Source organism: Pleuronectes platessa, chromosome 2, assembly GCF_947347685.1.
Source record: "Pleuronectes platessa chromosome 2, fPlePla1.1, whole genome shotgun sequence".
NCBI classification, from domain to species: Eukaryota; Metazoa; Chordata; class Actinopteri; order Pleuronectiformes; family Pleuronectidae; genus Pleuronectes; species Pleuronectes platessa.
In genome coordinates this window covers 16,940,308-16,959,496 of record NC_070627.1, presented here as the reverse complement: position 1 = coordinate 16,959,496, position 19,189 = coordinate 16,940,308, and the positions used below count along the sequence as shown (strand labels likewise).

The 19,189-nt window shown below is 42.6% G+C and overlaps 3 protein-coding genes across 3 annotated transcripts; 2 read left to right on the top strand and 1 right to left on the bottom strand.

The window, feature by feature from the left end:
* Positions 1-311: 311 nt before the first annotated feature.
* Positions 312-2,514, top strand: LOC128449724 (tripartite motif-containing protein 16). The gene has a single exon (XM_053433018.1). The coding sequence runs from the start codon at positions 402-404 to the stop codon at positions 2,076-2,078; it is 1,677 nt and encodes a 558-aa protein (XP_053288993.1). The 5' UTR covers positions 312-401; the 3' UTR covers positions 2,079-2,514.
* A 2,639-nt stretch (positions 2,515-5,153) lies between these two features.
* ctsz (cathepsin Z) lies at positions 5,154-9,219 on the top strand. The gene is made up of 6 exons (XM_053433039.1): positions 5,154-5,389; positions 6,733-6,896; positions 7,052-7,231; positions 7,325-7,475; positions 7,848-8,010; positions 8,462-9,219. The coding sequence occupies exons 1-6, from the start codon at positions 5,262-5,264 to the stop codon at positions 8,585-8,587; spliced, it is 912 nt and encodes a 303-aa protein (XP_053289014.1). The 5' UTR covers positions 5,154-5,261; the 3' UTR covers positions 8,588-9,219.
* A 1,117-nt stretch (positions 9,220-10,336) lies between these two features.
* Positions 10,337-18,591, bottom strand: nelfcd (negative elongation factor complex member C/D). Its single transcript, XM_053433006.1, has 15 exons — positions 18,372-18,591; positions 17,071-17,183; positions 16,775-16,884; positions 16,583-16,692; positions 16,325-16,432; positions 15,835-15,987; positions 15,279-15,409; positions 13,242-13,407; positions 13,020-13,154; positions 12,684-12,823; positions 11,966-12,080; positions 11,784-11,879; positions 11,542-11,682; positions 10,932-11,061; positions 10,337-10,687 (listed from the first exon to the last, which is right to left on the bottom strand). Exons 1-15 carry the CDS (start codon positions 18,426-18,428, stop codon positions 10,653-10,655), a joined length of 1,740 nt encoding a protein of 579 aa, XP_053288981.1. The 5' UTR covers positions 18,429-18,591; the 3' UTR covers positions 10,337-10,652.
* Positions 18,592-19,189: the final 598 nt, after the last annotated feature.

Below are 19,189 nucleotides of genomic sequence, written 5' to 3'. Positions count from 1 at the left end.
ACTAGTTTTTCTTTATTTGTTTTGAGGTGTGCTCTATAAATAAAGATGTGATTTATTATTATTATTAAATGCATCTATTTGATTTGACTTTAATTGTTACTGTATGTTGTGAAAGAAGAATAACGCACTCTCACTGAAAACTCCTCTTAACGCCAGGTATGAACAGGCCACTGTGAAATGCAGTAAATCCTTAAAAACCAACAACACAACCAGCTCCTTCCAGTCAGGCTATTTCTCTGTCTCCTCTCTTCACAGGTGTGTCAGTGTAAGGACCAGTGAATAACAAGCCCTGAACTGTGCGAGATGAGTCACTGCAGGTAGTGAACGATAGAGGGAGGAGCAGAGATCTGTTTCTGTTCAGAGAAAGTGAAACTGTTCTACAGTCACTGACACCAGCTAAAATGGCGCAGCAAGAAAATCAACTGGAGAGAGAAATATTCTGTTGTTCGATCTGTCTGGATCCACTGAAGGATCCGGTGACTACTGGCTGTGGACACAGCTACTGTATGACATGTATTAACAACCATTGGGACAAAGAGGAGGAGAGAGGAGGCTACAGCTGCCCTCAGTGTAGACAGACCTTCACACAGAGGCCTGTCCTGGTGAAAAACACCATGTTAGCTGATTTAGTGGAGGAGCTGAAGAAGACTGGACTCCAAGCTGCTCCTGCTGATCACTGCGATGCTGGACCTGAAGATGTGGCCTGTGATGTCTGCACTGGTAGAAAACTGAAAGCTCTCAAGTCCTGTTTGGTTTGTTTGGCCTCTTATTGTGAAAAACACCTCCAGCCTCATTTTCAGTCAGCTGCATTTAAGAAGCACAAGCTGGTGGAGCCCTCCATGAAGCTCCAGGAGAACATCTGCTCTCGTCACGATGAGGTGAGAAAGTTGTTCTGCCGCACTGATCAGCAGTGTATCTGTTATCTCTGCTCTGTGGATGAACATAAAGACCACGACACAGTATCAGCTGCAGCAGAAAGGAGTGAGAGGCAGAGAGAGCTCGGGCTGAGGAGACAAACCATCCGGCAGAGAGTCCAGGACAGAAAGAAAGATGTGAAGCTGCTTCAAAAGGAGGAGGGGGCCATCAATGGCTCTGCTGATAAAGCAGTGAAGGACAGTGAGGAGATCTTCACTGAGCTGATCCGTCTGCTGGAGAAAAGATGCTCTGATGTGAAGCAGCAGATCAGATCCCAGCAGGAAACTGAAGTGAGTCGAGTCAGAGAGCTTCAGGAGAGACTGGAGAAGGAGATCACTGAGCTGAAGAGGAAAGACCATGAACTGAAGCAGCTCTCAGACACAGAGGATCACAACCAGTTTCTACACAACTGTTCCTCACTGTCACTCAGTGAATCTACACACTCATCAAGCATCAGGATCCGTCCTCTGAGGTACTTTGAGGAGGTGAAAGCAGCTGTGTCACAGGTCAGAGGTCGACTGCAGGACATTCTGAGTGAGACAGAGACAGATATTTTACAGATTGTGTCTCGAGTGGATGTTTTACTTCCACAACCAGAGCCAGAGACCAGAGCTGAATCCTTAAAATATTCACAGGAAATCACACTGGATCCAAACACAGCAAACAAAGATCTGTTATTATCTGAGGGAAACAGAAAAGTAACATTAATGAGAGAAGAACAGTCTCATTCTAATCACCCAGACAGATTCACTGTTTGGCGGCAGGTCCTAAGTAGAGAGAGTCTGACTGGACGTTGCTACTGGGAGGTGGAGGTGGAGGTGAGAGGACTAGTTAGTGTAGCAGTCGCATACAAGAATATCAGCAGAGAAGGAGAGTCACAAGAATGTGTATTTGGATTCAATGATAAATCTTGGTCATTACATTGTTATGGAAACAGTTATATCTTTTATAACAACAGGATCAGGACTCCAGTGTCAGGTCCTTGGTCCTCCAGAGTAGGAGTGTACCTGGATCACACTGCAGGTGTTCTGTCCTTCTACAGCGTCTCTGACACCATGACTCTCCTACACAGAGTCCAGACCACATTCACTCAGCCTCTCTATGCTGGAGTTTGGGTTTGTTATTATTCTGGAGCCACAGCTGAGTTCTGTAAACTCAAATAGACTTGAGTCATTAAAGGCAGTGATTTAAACCTGGCGGATCCTGTATCTAGCTGACTGATCGCGATAATAATGGCGGATCGTGTTGGCATCTGATAGTGGTGGTAGACCACGATTGAGGTAGCAGCTGACCATGGACTATGTTTACAACAAGATTGCTAGATATATAATATTTCTCCTAAGCTATACTCCACCATTACTGACAATAATCCATCAATTAATTGACTTTCCATTATGCCACAAAGTGTTTATTCTAATCAATCTTATCTTCCTGATGTCCCTCTATGTTCTTTTTAACCTGTTAAAATGTCTTTTTAGTAGTTTTTCCTTACTCTTGTTGAAGGTTAAGGGCAGAGAATGTCACACCTTGTTAAAGCCCTTCGAGACAAATTGTATTTGTGAATATGGACTATACAAATAAAATTTCATTGATCAATGATTTAGATTCTGTGATTTTATCATATGCTTCTTTTGTCTCCATGTGTGTTGCTCAAACAACAATGTTAATTATTGGTAATTATTATAATTTTCCGACTATAGTAATAAAAAATGGGGGGAAAAAATTATAATTATAATTACAATTTCTAGGACTGCAAAGCAGCACTGAACGGACCCGAGCACATGCATTTTGAAGCGTTGCATGCGTTTTGCGCACTGCGGCATGGATAAATGCTTCACTTCCTGCGTCCGTCACATGATGTCGATCCTTGCCTGCTAATTGGTCATTACGGTCAACGCTATCAATTGCACATCACACTGGGGAAATTTTATGTAAATTGAATGATAGTTGTAAAACAAAGCTTACTTCCTGTTGCCAGTAGGTGGCGCCATCAGTATTATTACATACAGACTAATATATCTGTTCAAGTAGGGTCTCTGATGTAGTGTGAGCATTTTGTGTCAATTGGACAATGTTAAAACAAATGTAGGTGGCGCTATGACCCTTAGGAAATATTGACACATAGAGCTTTTCAGGCTTGGACTCTGATCATGTGACAGACGTTTAGGGCTGATAGGACAATGCACATTGGAGTTATGACAACATCATCTCCTTTGGCGAAGGTGAACCTTAGACGCACCTCAATGTTTACCCGGTTTGAAGAAATGTCACAATTCTGACCATGATCCTATGACTTGACTGAGCTCTTTTGAGCTGTATATTGTAAAGCGGCCAGGAGCAGTGCATCAAAGTATATAACATGTCACTTCCTGTAGCAAACAGGTGGAGCTGTGATTGTCAGGATTTTTCTGTGTAGATGTCATCAGGCCGGGACTCTTGCCTTACATGTCTAGTTTGGTCTCGATTGGACCAAATATGTCAGAGATACAGAACCTCATGTTTGATGGCGTGTAATAAAACCTTGATATCACGCGGTTTCAATCCCTTCATAATAAACTACACTCCTGATCAAAATCTTAAGACCAGTTAAAAAATTGCATGAATTTGCATTTTGCACTGTTGAATCTTAGGAAGGTTCTAAGTAGAGTTTCAAAATGCAAAAAGAAGAAATGGGAACAAGAGACCAAAAGTTGTGAGCAGGCAATTTATTGAAAACAACAATTTAACTGAAGTAGGCTGTTCATCAGCTGATCAAAAGTTTAAGACCACAGCTAAAAAAAAGAAAAAAAATCTCCTAAAACAGAAATTAAAGTGTCAAAAACTGACTCAGTAATGAGTAACTCCACCATTATTGTTGATCACTTCAAAAATTCGTTTTGGCATGCTTGATGCAAGTGTTTCCAAAAGGCTAGTGCAAATGTTGCGCCAAGTGGTGAAGATGGCTTCACGAAGGGCATCCACTGTCTGGAACTGAAGTCCATTTTTGTAAATTTCCCTTGCCATCCATCCCCAAATGTTCTCAATTGGATTAAGATCAGGGGAACACGCAGGATGGTCCAAAAGAGTGATGTTATTCTCCTGGAAAAAAGTCTTGGTCAGACGGGCATTGTGAATTGGAGCGTTGTCCTGCTGAAAAACCCAGTCGTTACCACACAGACGAGGGCCCTCAGTCATGAGGGATGCCCGCTGCAACATCTCCACATAGCCAGCTGCTGTTTGACGCCCCTGCACAACCTGGAGCTCCATTGTTCCATTGAAGGAAAAAGCACCCCAGATCATGATGGCGCCCCCTCCACTGTGCCGCGTAGAAAACATCTCAGGTGGCATCTCCTTGTCATGCCAGTAACGTTGGAAGCCATCAGGACCATCAACGTTAAATTTTTTCTCGTCAGAGAATAAAACTTTCTTCCACCTTTGAATGTCCCATGTTTGGTGCTCCCTTGCAAAGTCCAAACGGGCATTTTTGTGGCGTTGAAGGAGACGTGGCCTTTGAAGACGTTTCTTGTTTTTGAAGCCCTTCCTTCGCAGATGCCGTCTGATGGTTATCGGGCTGCAGTCAGCACCAGTAATGGCCTTAATTTGGGACGAGGATCGTCCCGTGTCTTGACGGACAGCCATTCGGATCCTCCGGCTCAGCGCCGGTGAGATTTTTTTGGGTCTACCACTTGATTTTTTTGTTCCATAACCCTGAGGATCCTTAAGAAATGCAAAATGACTGTCTTACTGCGTCCAACCTCAGCAGCGATGGGACGTTGTGAGAGGCCTTGTTTATGCAGTTCAACAATCCTACCACGTTCAAAGACGGTGAGCTTTTTTGCCTTTGCCATCAAGAGATCTTCACAGTGTGATTACTTGACAGGAAATGACATGGAATCCAAATTTTTGCACAGATTTTGGCTTTTAAAGGCTGTGGTCTTAAACTTTTGATCAGCTGATGAACAGCCTATTTGAATTAAATTGTTGTTTTCAATAAATTGCCTGCTCACAACTTTTGGTCTCTTGTTCCCATTTCTTCTTTTTGCATTTTGAAGCTCTACTTAGAACCTTCCTAAGATCCAACAGTGCAAAATGCAAATTCATGCAATTTTTTAACTGGTCTTAAGATTTTGATCAGGAGTGTATTTTCTGAACCACACTCCGGAACAGGAGGTGGCGGTAGTGCACCCATAAGCTGGATGCCACTCGCCCTTATATAAGTAGAACAAGATTCATAAAAAATCAGAAGCAGCAGCACTGCTCAGTGTAGTTGAATCTGTCTCCTCCTCCGGCTGCTTCCTGCACCTCCCTGCACCTCCCCGCAGTCTAACGCCGCTTCACTGACTCCTCCAGCCGCTGCCCGGGGACCGATGGCCTGCAGAGCTTTCCTCGCTGTGCTGCTGTCCGCGCTGGTGTCCGCGGTCACCGCCGGAGTGTTTTACAGCCAGAAGCAGCCCTGCTACGTCCGCGGACCCAGGAACCAACACTTCGGACTCAAGTAAGTTCAAATCAGAAACACGTGAAGTAACAGATCGTTAACTTTCAGTTTCATCCCGGCGGAGTTAATCTGGTTAATGTCATAGAGCCAAGTTGGTTTTCCACCTTACTGGGAAGACTTCATGGAAAACCATTACCATCAGTAACAGCTGACAGCAACGAAAAGGAGGGCAAGTGATACTTTTCCCCTTTGTGCTGTTTAAGAATGCTTTATTTACAGTAGAACAAAAACAATCAATCTGGTTTGAGGTTAGGGATTTCATGTTGCCTAATGTCAACGCTTTCCACCAATCACGAGGTTTGGTTGATCACATGTTGAGGAAGTGAGCTGTGTTGTAGAGCTTATGTGACTGAAACCCTGGCTCATATCTAACACACACACACACACACACACACACACACACACACACACACACACACACACACACACACACGTTTGTACTTCTGTCTTAGTGAGGACACTCATTGAAATAATGCATTCCCTATCCCCTTACCTTAACCATCACAACTAAATGCCCACCCCTTAACCCAATTCTTACCCTTAAACCAAGTCTTAACCCCTGGAAAGTCCATTAAAGGTTGGCCAGAAAGTGAGGACCAGACAAAATGTCCTCACTCTGTAGGTTGTAGGCTTAAAATGGTCCTCACAAAAATAGCTATACAAGAGCACCCTTATACTAGTCCAGTCAATTTAATGACCAGGCCTTGTTACAAACACTACATATGACATGAAATAGATTGTAAACTTGTCATTTCTTCAAAAAAAAAAAAACACTATCCCCAGATATGTGACAAAAGACCTGACTTCAGTCCTTGTTTGTGTTTCTCCATTTTCCATCACAATCTTGATTAACGAAGTGATTGTCTTAATGTTCCCTCAAACTCTTTACGCTCGTATATGGACACTTTTTTTTTCCAAAGAAAGGGGATGAAACAGAAGAGTGAGGAAATGATCTTTAGGCAATCTTAACGTACTGTCGCTGAGAACACAAGTGCGATTTGTCCTAATGAAATTAAATACAGACGACTCCCTTTCCTGCTACAACAGTTGGATGTTTTCATCGCGGGTTAATCAGTCTGAAGTTCTGTTAATAATACGATAAGATAAGAAATCCCTTATTTGTCCCACAATGGGGAAATTCGCATAATCATTTATGCTTTAAAATGGCCTAGAAGTAAATGACCATTAGAGCTCAGGTCCGTCTTTATCAGTTTGTTTTGTCTGATCAATAGAGACGTTCAGTTTACATTGAACTAAAAGAGACAAGTACAGCAAATGATCTTGATTGAATACTAAGGAGCTGCAGCATTTTTTAATGTGTTTACTGACCTGTCTGTTCACAGGACCTATCCTCGACCTCATGAGTATTTAAACATATCCGATCTGCCCAAGTCGCTGGACTGGAGGAATATCGGTGGCGTAAACTATGTCAGCACCACCCGCAACCAGCACATTCCCCAGTACTGTGGCTCCTGCTGGGCTCATGGCAGCACCAGTGCCATGGCAGGTAAGACTCATGACAAATTGCCCTCTGGAGACTCGGTGTGTATTAACAGCTTCTCAGAAATATTATAAATGTGCCACTTCTTCTTTGCACAGAAATAGAAAAGGTGGTCATGCTTTTTCAGTTCTCATTTGTATTGAACTCTTCTCTCTGTCAAGATCGCATCAACATTAAGCGGAAAGCAGCGTGGCCGTCGGCCTACCTCTCTGTCCAGAATGTGATCGACTGCGCTGGCGCCGGCAGTTGCCACGGAGGCGATCACACCGGAGTCTGGCAGTACGCGAGCGAACACGGGATCCCAGACGAGACCTGCAACAATTACCAGGCTAAAGACCAGAGTGAGTGTCCTGCAAAAAAAGCAAAGAAGTGATTACGTACAAACACGAAGACTGTGAGCCTGAGCTCTGCATGTCCTCTGTCCCTCTCTACAGAATGTAAGCCCTTCAACCAATGTGGCACGTGCACCACATTCAATGTGTGCAACATAGTGAAGAACTACACTCTGTGGAAAGTGGGAGATTATGGAGATGTCAGCGGGAGAGAGAAGATGATGGCAGAGATCTCCACTGGAGGACCAATCAGGTTTGCTATGTGCTTCCCTCGGAACAGAACAACAGTTAGTTCAGTGTCATTTCATGCGTCTTCATTTATCTCCTTCTGTCTGCATGTGGAACTCATATCTCAAGAACCGTTCAATTTAACAGCTTCACACTCGGCATGTGCAGAGTCCAAAGAAGTGCAGTGTTGACTTTTGTGCGATTCACAAATACCTTCAAAATCAATTAAGCTCATCCATATCAGCGCCGGTCATCCATAACACACTATTGCCTTCTGTATCATTGCTGTGGAATATCACATGACCATATATCCAAATCCCCTGCTTTGCTGATGTCAGTCATTGTTTGTCCTTCACCCGGAGCGAGGATGTAATCTGTGGTGTTTTGTATTCTCCAGCTGTGGGATTATGGCGACAGAGAAGCTGGACGCATACAGCGGAGGTATCTATTCTGAATACCAGGAGTCTGCTGGCATCAACCACATCGTGTCGGTGGCCGGATGGGGAGTTGAGGACGGCGTCGAATTTTGGGTTGTGCGCAACTCCTGGGGAGAGCCGTGGGTAAGTCGCCATCAGACGGAGGAATTCATGCAGTGAAAGTGGGAGCGCTCGTCAGATCGATGTTGAAAAAGTAAAGACTTTCAGCAGATTTCTGTCTGCAGGATTTTCTTTTTATTTTCATCGTTTTAAAAATGTGTCACTTAAACCCCCTAAAAAACTGATTTGAAAAAAAAAAAGGCCTTATTCTACTTTTCAAATTTATGAGTGATTGTAACCAGAGCTACGACGGAGTGTTATGGCCACTTGAAGCCAAAAAATATCAGATATTTCTGGAATTAAAAACGTAATTTAATTATTAAAAAGTCATACCCCTCAATGGGGGTTAAACGTTTCAAAAAATGCCTATAACACCTTTTTAAAGACCCAGGTGACACCTTCAGTTTGCTGTGGCAAGTTTGATGACAGTTCATCAATTATCACAATGATGAGTTTCTGAATAATCTGTGTTCAGGGGGAGAAGGGCTGGCTCAGGATCGTGACCAGTGCCTACAAGGGAGGAAGTGGCAGCACCTACAACCTGGCGTTGGAGGAAGACTGCATGTACGGGGACCCAATTGTCGCGAAAGGCGCCCTCTAGAGGAGACCTGTGGCCAGTGTCTCCGGAAGTCTCAATGCACATGCCCATGTCTTCCTGTCTCAGGCAGAGGGGGGGATTTTTTTTATGTAGTAGCTTGAAAAGGGAAATTCTAATTTTTAAAAAAAAATGTAAGATATCTTGGGTCAGATCTTTCAGCTGAATATTAGACCTGCCTTAATCAACGTAGGTTAGTTTTTTATCACAGTGACGCGTGTCGACTTTTTCAACAGTCTGAAACTTTTGAATGGTGGCGGAGGTGAAACATTCAGCCACTGAAGCTTTGTTTAACAGCTGTTTTTATAGGATGAATACATTCAGTTTAAATAATTTTTAAAATGATGTTCAAAAATCAAGTTTTTCAATGCAATGCAAAGTGACTCAGCCAAAGGACATGGCTATTTCTTCCTGCACAGCTCCGACACTGAATGGCTTCAGTGCCTGATGTAAATGTGTTGACTTGACAGAGGATTTGTGCACTAATCATTTGAACTCGTGCCTTACATGCAGTCAGTGTAGAGATAAAATTGATGTAATTTTCTTTTTGCTTTCCTGCTGAACAATCTACACCTCACATGTTGAAAACAGCTCATATCTGTTATCTCAAACTATGCCAATAAACACAAGTGACGCTCTGCTTTGTTATTGGTCCATTTGTCATAGGCCTTCTTCTGTGGCTTCATCATGTGATAAAACCAGTTACCTGTAACCTGTTTACCCAGATACCGTTTAAATGGCTGAAATAAAACACTTGAATTCAACCAAATGGTAGTTTTTAACATCGCAACCCCCAACCCCAAAGGTTCCACCACTTTCACTAATTACTACAGGATTTTTTTTAGGGCAAAAAGAAGTTTATTTAGACCCCGGCCCCTGTGGTGGAAACACAAGGAGTAGCTGCAAAGGTTCTTAACTCCGGGGGAAAGTTGCTGCGGTCGAAACGCAGATAAGATTTATCCTTTGTATATCAGGTACTTTCCGTGAAATGTTGTTGTAAAAAATCTGTTTCCTCCTTCTCTATCATAACATGATTAAACAGAAACTTGGCAGGCCACTCGTGCTGCATAACCTGTTTATCTACTGTGTATTCACCACATGTAGATAGAACATAAGCATGTTCCCGTCGTCAAGTTATTTATTCGCGGCTGTTTCTAGTAACAAATGTTTGAAAAGTTCTTTGGAGAAAACATCTGATGCTGATTATGGTTTCGAGGTCTTAGTCGATATTCACCAATGTCAGATGAGGTCGATTTTATTCTTAACTGTGTCTGCACTCATCAGTGACCTTACCTTACCCTGGAATGTGAAACTTAACTGCTTTTTTTTTATCAGCTTTAAAGAGTAAGGATTTATTGTTCACATCTGACGGCTCAAATAGACAGAAGGGCATTTCAGTGTTTCCCTTTAATTATTCTAGACTGTGGTGGCCCATTACATTCTAATGTTCTGCCAGTTTCATACTGAACCAAAAATAAATGTAGACTTCTCATGACGTAAGAGAGTCAGACCTACCAGTTTCAGCTGCAGTCATGTGTTGTCTTGCGAATGGCTTTCATTGCTATGCTTTCACACATGTGACAATGTTCACTTTCACTCTGTGGCCGTCACTCGTGAACTGTGTGGGGGGTGCCACCATAGACGCAATCAATTCTGTGGGAAACACTGCATTTATATATATGCAGTTTCTCAAGGAAAATCATAAAAATGTGACCTTTTATGATGGTGATTGCATTTTAAAAAAAGGATTTAAAACGACATTCAGGTTTTTATTTAAAAACACAGCTTGAATCAACATGAAATGCAGAAAATATAACACTGTAAAAGAAAAAGAAAAAGAAAAACGGTTAGCGGCTTCTTCAGAGAGCCTCTTCTGTCGTTTACCACATTTCCACCGACTCCGCGACAATATCCTCTTTGTCGTCTAAGGAGAAAAACGATCCTCATTCGCTTGGTCAAACTGAAAAGTCTAGTCTCCAAGCGATTAGCTCTAGCATCAAGCTGAGCATTTGGTTATTGTTGAGATCACAGATCGTCTCCAACTAGAATGTTTTCAGTGTCCTTTTCCACTTCAGTTAATCATGATGAAGTTTGATTTGCAATGAGCTGGAAAAACCAAGCAAAGGTTAGTGAGGAGGAAAAGTGGAAGTGTTCCTATTTAAACACGATACTCGTTTTTTTCATCTTCTAGTTTCACATTCAAAGTGTCGATTTGTGAAATTCACTTCCTACTTTTGTTTGTACAACTTGTGAAGCTCTAATATAGTTGGGTATGGAATGACTGAATTACTCCCGTTGAACACGATTCTCTCTTAATAAGGAGGGTTAAAACTATTATTACATCACTCACCAATAAACTCAGCAACGGGGTCGTGTTCTCCCTCCGTGCGGATCGTCCCTGCGATGCTGTCGTTCTCCAGGATGGGCAGGAAGAGCTGAACGAAGTCTGATGTGTAGGGAGGCGCGATCACATCCAGCACCTTTTAAAGAGACGCTGGAGTTAAAGCTAAACTTCAGAAGACACAAGTTATATTTTCTGATCGGTGTTCATGTTGGAAATACTTATAAACTCTGTGGTAAAACAGCCCTGTTTTCAATTATGATCAGTTGACAAAAAGAAAGATTTGTAAAATTTTGGACAAAAATCCCAATTGTATAATAATTTATCTTTATAAGTATTCAGATATTTTATTAAATACACGCTGTGCACACGATCAGCCATTCTCCCAGTGAGGTCCATCTCAAAATTATATTGAAATAAAATATGAAATATGAATATAAAATATATTGTTGATTCGATATATTAAAATCTATTTTAAGTCCATTTCAGAGCCTCAGGTATAAATCATAGTTCATGATTGTCAGGATCTGCAGGCTCTGTAACTTCGGTGACGGATTAAAAACATTGAATCACTTCCTCTCTCACATTTTATTGTATCGAGTTTAGAAGCTGCTGTTACCTCGGTGACAAAGTATCTAATGAGGGAAATATCCGTGTTGAGCTTCTCCAGACACTTTCGAATATAACCGACTACAGGCAGCACGTAGCCACGACTCAGCAGGTGAACCATTCGGTCCAGCAGAGTCTTCTTCAGCTCCAGCTGAGGGGGGAGTGAAACAACATGGCGTCAGATGACAGTGGCACAGCCAGAACATACAGACCTCCGTTGGGAAGTGAAACTGGAATTATTCAAACACACACCTGCTCCATGACGTCCAGCTGAGAGTGCTCCGTCTCAAACAGCTTGATGAGCAGCTGTAACACCTGTGGATGCAGCAGCTGATGACACGTACAGATCTGTGCAGAGGAAGAGTTCATGGTTAAATTCACTCTGTCGTCGTTAAGACTGAAAATTACACTTTCCTCTCACAGTGATCTCCCACCTCGTCCAGCAGAGCTAGATGCACTGGAGTGTGGTCGGTCTGGAGCTGAAAGTACCGCGGCTCAGACACCGTCCAGTCCACCCACTTTAACACGCCCATGGCAACGACTGGAAACCTAAACACACACAAAGAGGGGTCAGTCAAGTCGAGAAAAATAATTTGACAAATTCAGTTGCTCATAAAATCTGGTGAATCATTTTATCTCCCCATGGAGGTTAGTTTTTCACCCTTGTCCGTTTGTTTGTCAGTCAACAGGATTATGCAAAAACTGACTCTTATTTTCTAAAGACTTGGTTAGAGGCTGGGACATGGGCCAAGAGACAACTATTTAAATTTTGGGGCAGATCTGGGAATTTTCGGCCTTTCATTATCATAGCATTTTTATGAGTGTGTGAAATGGGTGCAGCTGATTGAATGAAAGAGGACTGTCGTGCCACTGTACAGAGTGTCAGTGGGCTAACTCCAGTGTTCTGTAATTGTTTTCCCCTATATTTCCTTTATGGTGTTTTATGTTTTTCGCTTTTTTCCACTGCTACAGCAAAAACCTACCTTTGACATCTATTTACACCAACTGAATGTATTGTATATTATTTCGTCTGTCTCTTAATAGCAACAATAAAAACGTATTATAATAATAAACAAGTCCTCTTCTTAACTTTAACTATGATTAGCAGGTGTAGGTGGTGCAGAGGTTGTGGTTGTGAAGTGCTGCTCTCACCGGATGCACTGGTACAAAGTGCCGAGTTCGGCCACCAGCTCCGTGGCTCCTTTGTTCTCATTGCAGCACAGGTTGTGCACGGTCTCTATGGCCTTAGACGTCGACTTGAGCTCATCTTTGTTGATGTTGACTCGCTTGTTCTGGGAATGAAATGTTGTCACGTGTTAGAGAAAGCTTCAGAAGCAGGTGTGAGACCAGGTAGCATTAAAGAAATGTAGTATTTATCAAAAGCAGTTGACAACATCTTATAAAACCTTGCTTTGAATTAATTTCAAGTAAAACATAACTACTGCAAACCAGTCAGCAGATTTCAAACTGCATCCCTGTTGTCTGTACCTTTTTCCACGTCTCCACCACACTAGCAGCGTAGGCCAGGATGTGGATGTATTTGTGTTTATGGTCCTGGTTGATCTTTGACCCGGGCTTAAACAGTGACTGCATGAACAGGTCCAGAAACGCAGGCACTCTGATCTAAAGACGCGAAAGAAAAAGGTTTCAGTCGTCAGCACTTTATCAAGTATAAAGTGGACAAATAGAGTCGGGACGCTCTGTCCTCACCAGCTCCACAGGAGGAGGGTCCATGCTGCTGAACATCTTGAACAGAACTGTGATGTCTGCAGGGTTCAGTGCTCCTTTCGACAACATGGCACCAAGTGCTTGACACGCTCGAGGGTAGGCTGCTGCTGTACCGAGCGCGAGGGTAATCTGACTGGCATCGTGACCTCTGAGAAAAGAATCATAATCACACAATGGATGTCAGCAGTGAAGGTTGGTATTTGTGTCCTGGGGCTTGTTGCAAAAATGAGATTAACTGAGTTATGTACAGTGCCTTGCATAAGTATTCACCCCCCTTGGACTTTTTCCCATTATGTACTGTTACTAACTGGAATTCAAATAGACTTAAATAAACTTTTTCCCGTTTGATCAACAAAACATGCATAGTACTTTGGAGGTGCAAAATAAATTTTATTGTGACACAAACAATGAGAACAAAAAAGTTGACATCTGTTGGGTGCATAAGTATTCACCCCCCTGTGTCAATACTTGGTAGAACCCCCTTTCGCTGCAATTACAGCTGCAAGTCTTTTGAGGTATGTCTCTACCAGCTTTGCACATCTAGAGATGGAAAGGTTTGTCCATTCTTCTTGGCAAAAAAGATGAAGCTCAGTCAGATTGGATGGAGACCGTCTGTGAACCGCAATCTTCAAGTCTTGCCATAGATTCTCTATTGGATTGAGGTCTGGGCTTTGACTGGGCCATTTTAAGACATTAACATTCTTTAATCCAAACAAAATTCCTTTGTAGCTCTGGCTGTATGTTTAGGGTCATTGTCCTGCTGGAAGATGAACCTCCGCCCCAGTCTCAAGTCTTTTGCAGACTGCATCAGATTTTCTTCAAGGATTTCCCTGTATTTGGCTCCATCCATCTTTCCCTCTATTCTGACCAGTTTCCCTGTACCTGCTGAAGAGAAGCATCCCCACAGCATGATGCTACCACCACCATGTTTCACTGTTGGGATGGTGTGCTCAGGGTGATGGGCAGTGTTGGGTTTTCGCCACACATAGCGTTTTGCATTGAGGCCAAAAAGTTCAATTTTGGTCTCATCTGACCAGAGCACCTTCTTCCACATGTTTGCTGTGTCTCCCACATGGCTTCTGGCAAACTCCAAACGGGATTTTTTATGGATCCCTTTCAACAATGGCTTTCTTCTTGCCACTCTTCCATAAAGGCCAGATTTGTGGAGTAGACGACTAATAGTTGTCCTGTGGACAGATTCTCCCACCTCAGCTGTGGATCTCTGCAACTCCTCCAGAGTAACCATGGGCCTCCTGGTTGCTTCTCTGATTAATTTTCTCCTTGTCCGACTCTTCAGTTTGGGTGGACGGCCTCCTCTTGGTAGGTTTGCGGTTGTGCCATATTCTTTCCATTTTCTTATGATGGATTTTATGGTGCTCAGAGAGATGTTCAAAGCTCTGGATATTTTTTTATAACCTAACCCTGCTTCATATTTCTCCACAACTTTATCCCTGACCTGTTTGGTGAGCTCCTTGGTCTTCATGATGCTGTTTGTTCAGTAATGATCTCCAACAAACTCTGAGTCCGTCACAGAACAGGTGTATTTATACTGAGATTAAATTGCAGACAGGTGGACCCTATTTACTAATTATGTGACTTGCAAATGTGACTTGTGAATGCAATTGGTGGCACCAGATCTTTGTTAGGGGTTTCACAGTAAAGGGGGTGAATACATATGCACTCAACACTTTTCAGATTTTTATTTGTAAATAATTGTGAAATCCATGTAATATTTCCCCCCACTTCCAAATGATGCACTATTTTGTGTTGGTCCATTACATAAACTCACGATGAAATAAATTTTAATCTGTGGTTATACCATGACAAAATGTAGAAAAGTCCAAAGGGGGTGAATACTTATGCAAGGCACTGTAGATACGATACGGATAAGTTTACTCAGTAAAACCTGGATCAGTCTCAAACAGCCCTGATTGACACTCTGATCTTAAATGTATCCACTTGATCGATTCTGTTCTATGAAACTATAGAGCAGACCAAGCTAAACTGTGAGAACTGTACCTCACGTGAGCGGACTTCTGCACCTCCTGGCCGATCCTACGAACGGCCGAACCGCCCTGTTCCTCCTGAGACAGGATGGACATCATCGCCTGGGCGAAGAGGTAGGTGTGCTCGCCGTGACACACCATCTTCTGCAGGAGAGAGGCGGGAACAACTCAGCAGAGATCACCGGACAAACAAACAGCAAATCAAGATCCTAAGATGAAGCCAAATTCCTCGTTTTGATTTTCAGTTAAATAAAACCAGTTTAAAACTGAATAATCAATTGTCAAATTCTTGAATACATTTCTGTGGAGACAAATTTATTGTCTGATCGTCAATACTACACAAAAAAATTAAGGTTGCTAATAATATATAAAAATAACTAAAGAAAAAAAGTATTATATAAAGGATCTGATATTTGAAAAAATAAAACCAGTTTTGGCAAAACCTAATCAAATCTTCACTGCAAAGTAGCAGCAGGACTTCAAGATATAATTGAATTGCTGAATAAAGATGATAAAGTTTAATTTCATAGAATCGTGGTTTACAGAGAGAAACCTAAAAGAAGCCTCACAGCAAACTCAGGCAGATTCTTCTCCAGGTTTTCTTCTCCTCCATCCATCAGCGTCGCCAAAGACGTCCTCAGTACTCGGGAGAAAACCTCCAGCTGCTGACACGCTGTAGACACGCTGGTGATCTCACCCTGGTAACCAGCATCTGAAATAAGCTAGTCCAGAAAACACAAACAGCATGACATCATCCCCAAAACTCTTCAGAACGCACATTTCATATCTAGCTGTCTTTTGCCTGCTACTATAAATTACTGTATGTTTTAAGGTCATTTATCCATAATCTGAGTATATGTGAGTTACAGTGATACAAATAATGCCAATCACAGTAGTAGACTACAAAATCATGTCCTCACATTTCAATTATTTTTATCAACTACAAAGAAATACTAAATTTGCAATGAAATCAAATAAAAAAAAAAGTCCTCCCATTGAAAAAGGCAATATAAGCCTATTAGGCAATATATCTGTGAAGTTGTTTTTGTGTAGGTTTACCTTAACAGTGAAGTTGAGCATCAGACAGTCTGGATGAGCCTCTGCCAGCTTATAGAAGAGATCTCTCCACGTGGTGTGTGCAATCATCTGCTCGAGCCAGGCCGGAGTCTGGGAACACAGCAGACACGTTCAGTTTTATATCCGCACAACCTCTCTTCTTCTCAGGCGGAGAATTTCACCGAAACATATTTAGTTCATAACAACTTCGGTGAGATGTAACCTTGATGATTACGCTTTAGTATAATTCACAAATCTCACCTCTCCCTCAACAGTGAAAATGGAATCTGCTTTCTGGGGGTCAAAGTGTTTTATCAGGAGACTCTTGAGGTGGTTTTCTACTCGCTCTTGGACCTGAGCAGGTTCGACACCTGCAGTCAATACAGAGAGCACAGATTAATACAAGGTCATCAAACCAGGCTATAGTTACATACTTAGCAGTCTGTTACTGACCCATCTGGATGAGCCACTCTGCCAGCAGGTTAACCGTCTGAGCCACCGCAGAGTAGTTTTCGGAGAGAAGTTGGATGACGTGTTCTGGAGAGCCACCTGCTAAGAAATACCTGAGAGGAAAAACATGGTTTTTGTCATCCAATTCTCAGACGTTCTGAATGGTTCAAGCCTCTTCTCGTACAGGTCAAAACACCAGTGATAATTTAATCTTCTCAATCTCATCTTGGTGTTTTTTTTGTCTTGCACAGAATGCTTGAGGGTTCATGATATGTTGCTATGAGGAGATGGGTGCTGACGTTTTGAGGGTGTTGAAGATCGCAGGCTCCATGATGTAGTCCCTGCTGGTGAATTTCTGCAGACAATCTTCCTGGATTTTCCCGTCATTTTCCCCTTCAACGTAAACACCGTCCTGCAAAAAGACACATGTTTATACCTCTGTAATGTTCTGTCCTCGCTCTGCTTTACATACAGTAAAATGTTCACAGGGCAGACAACACTGAGATGACTCAGCCAAAGAACAGGTATCAGAATTGGAAATGTATTTATTCCCAAGTAGGTTTTCAACACTAGGGTATTTACTTGGCTGTTTGGTGCACAATAAACCTAATAAGTAGAAAGATTGGATCTCTACATTAAAGTGCTCTGTTCTAATGTTCAATAATGAAGTTACAGTTCATTATACAGACACTTCTCATTCATTACTGTTCTACTAGGGTGTAATAGAGCTTTACTGTGAAATTATAAAAACTGTGTTTTTAACCTGTTATGAGGTTTGGTCTGAAACTGCTTTAATTATTATAGCTGGTTATAGAAAGAGTGGAAGCTGTTGGACTTTGTTCTGGGACGGAATAAACTGTGCATTTATAGAACTCGACAGAATACAGAACGTTTTAGGTGAGGAGCCTCTCACAATGTTTTAAAACAAAAACTTGGAGTCAGACTGGATCTTTGATTTGTGAATAACGTTGATGAGTGTTTATCTGTCCCTGTTGTTGGGGGGAGCTCACAATCAACCCTGTGTCAATATGAAACTTTTAAAAACAGGTAAGAATTGAATCTGATTGTTGTGTCATTATTAATAATCATCTATTGAAAAAGCAAAGTATTTGAAAATCAAAAACTGTGAGATCTTTCCATTTGAAAGCGGTAGAATGCGACTCCTGGATTTTAAATGTTATAAACTACTGACAAACCAACGTGTGCAAGTGTTATCAACACAACTTTGTGCTGCAGATCCAGCTTTTAGTCATTGAGCTCTAATGTTTACCAACGGTCTCCAGAAACGTCCTATTATGCAAACAGATATAAAGACATAAGTGAGTCTACAGGTTTATTAGCAGCCGCACTGACGTGAGTAACAGTTAGCGAGTCCACCAGCTGTGTCTTTAGTTAGCATGTAGCCGGTGTTAGCAGCTAGCTGAGCCCCTCAGCTCAGTTCAAACCACACAGGACATGTGGACAGATGTGAGGACTCACCTGTCTCTGCACATGACCTCTGCGTGTCTGAGCTGAACCTTAATGTTCACTTATCACAGTTAGTTAGCAGCAGGAGCAGCTAAGCTAACGCTAATGCTGAACCAACAGCAACAAGTCTCACCGAGTTGCCGTCCGTGCCCTCCCAGTCTCCGGCAGTGCTGTAATACTCCTCGTCCATGGTGACGGGGAGAAGGAAATGTTCAGCTAGCTGCAGTAACTCAGCCGTGAGTTTTAAATCTTCTTTAGCCGCTGGAAACAGGGAACGTGTTTAGCCTGCGAGCTAACAACAACAACAGCAGGAGGAGGAGGAAGATGGCGAGCTGGAGAGGCCACGCCCCCTGAAGCTAGAGGATGATTCCCTGGGCTTGGACTGAAAGCTACGGCTGCCTGCAACAAAACAGCACTACACAACTACACACCACAACTCTGCGAAACAGCAACACAATCACACAGCCCAACACAATTTCAACTTTACAACATAGCGCCACACAATCACAGGACTGCAACACAACTATTAAAGAGAACAGAGCTCTGCAAAACTATCACACATCGCTACAGAACCCAATCACAAATAAACCCAGCACAACACCACAACACAATGACCGTACAGTTGAATAAGACCCCTCCCTCTCTCTACACACATTAGAAGCTCCATGAAGGATGTATTGCGAGAGTGTTGCAGGACTGTCGCGCTATAAACCTCTTGGTAAACATGGTCTCAATACAAACGTTGCAGGAGGCAGTGAGACTATTTCAAAAATGTTTAAAGTCCTTGGATTTAAACTGGTGGCGGCTACAGGCTTGCGTCAGTCACCTGTGAAGACCAGCATCATTTACCCCTGAACCAGCGCTGAGAAATGCGCTCCCTGGGCCACAGGGATGAGCCGGCCCCACGCCACTACGCTGCCATGGGTGGAACCAGGACACCAGTGGACACAG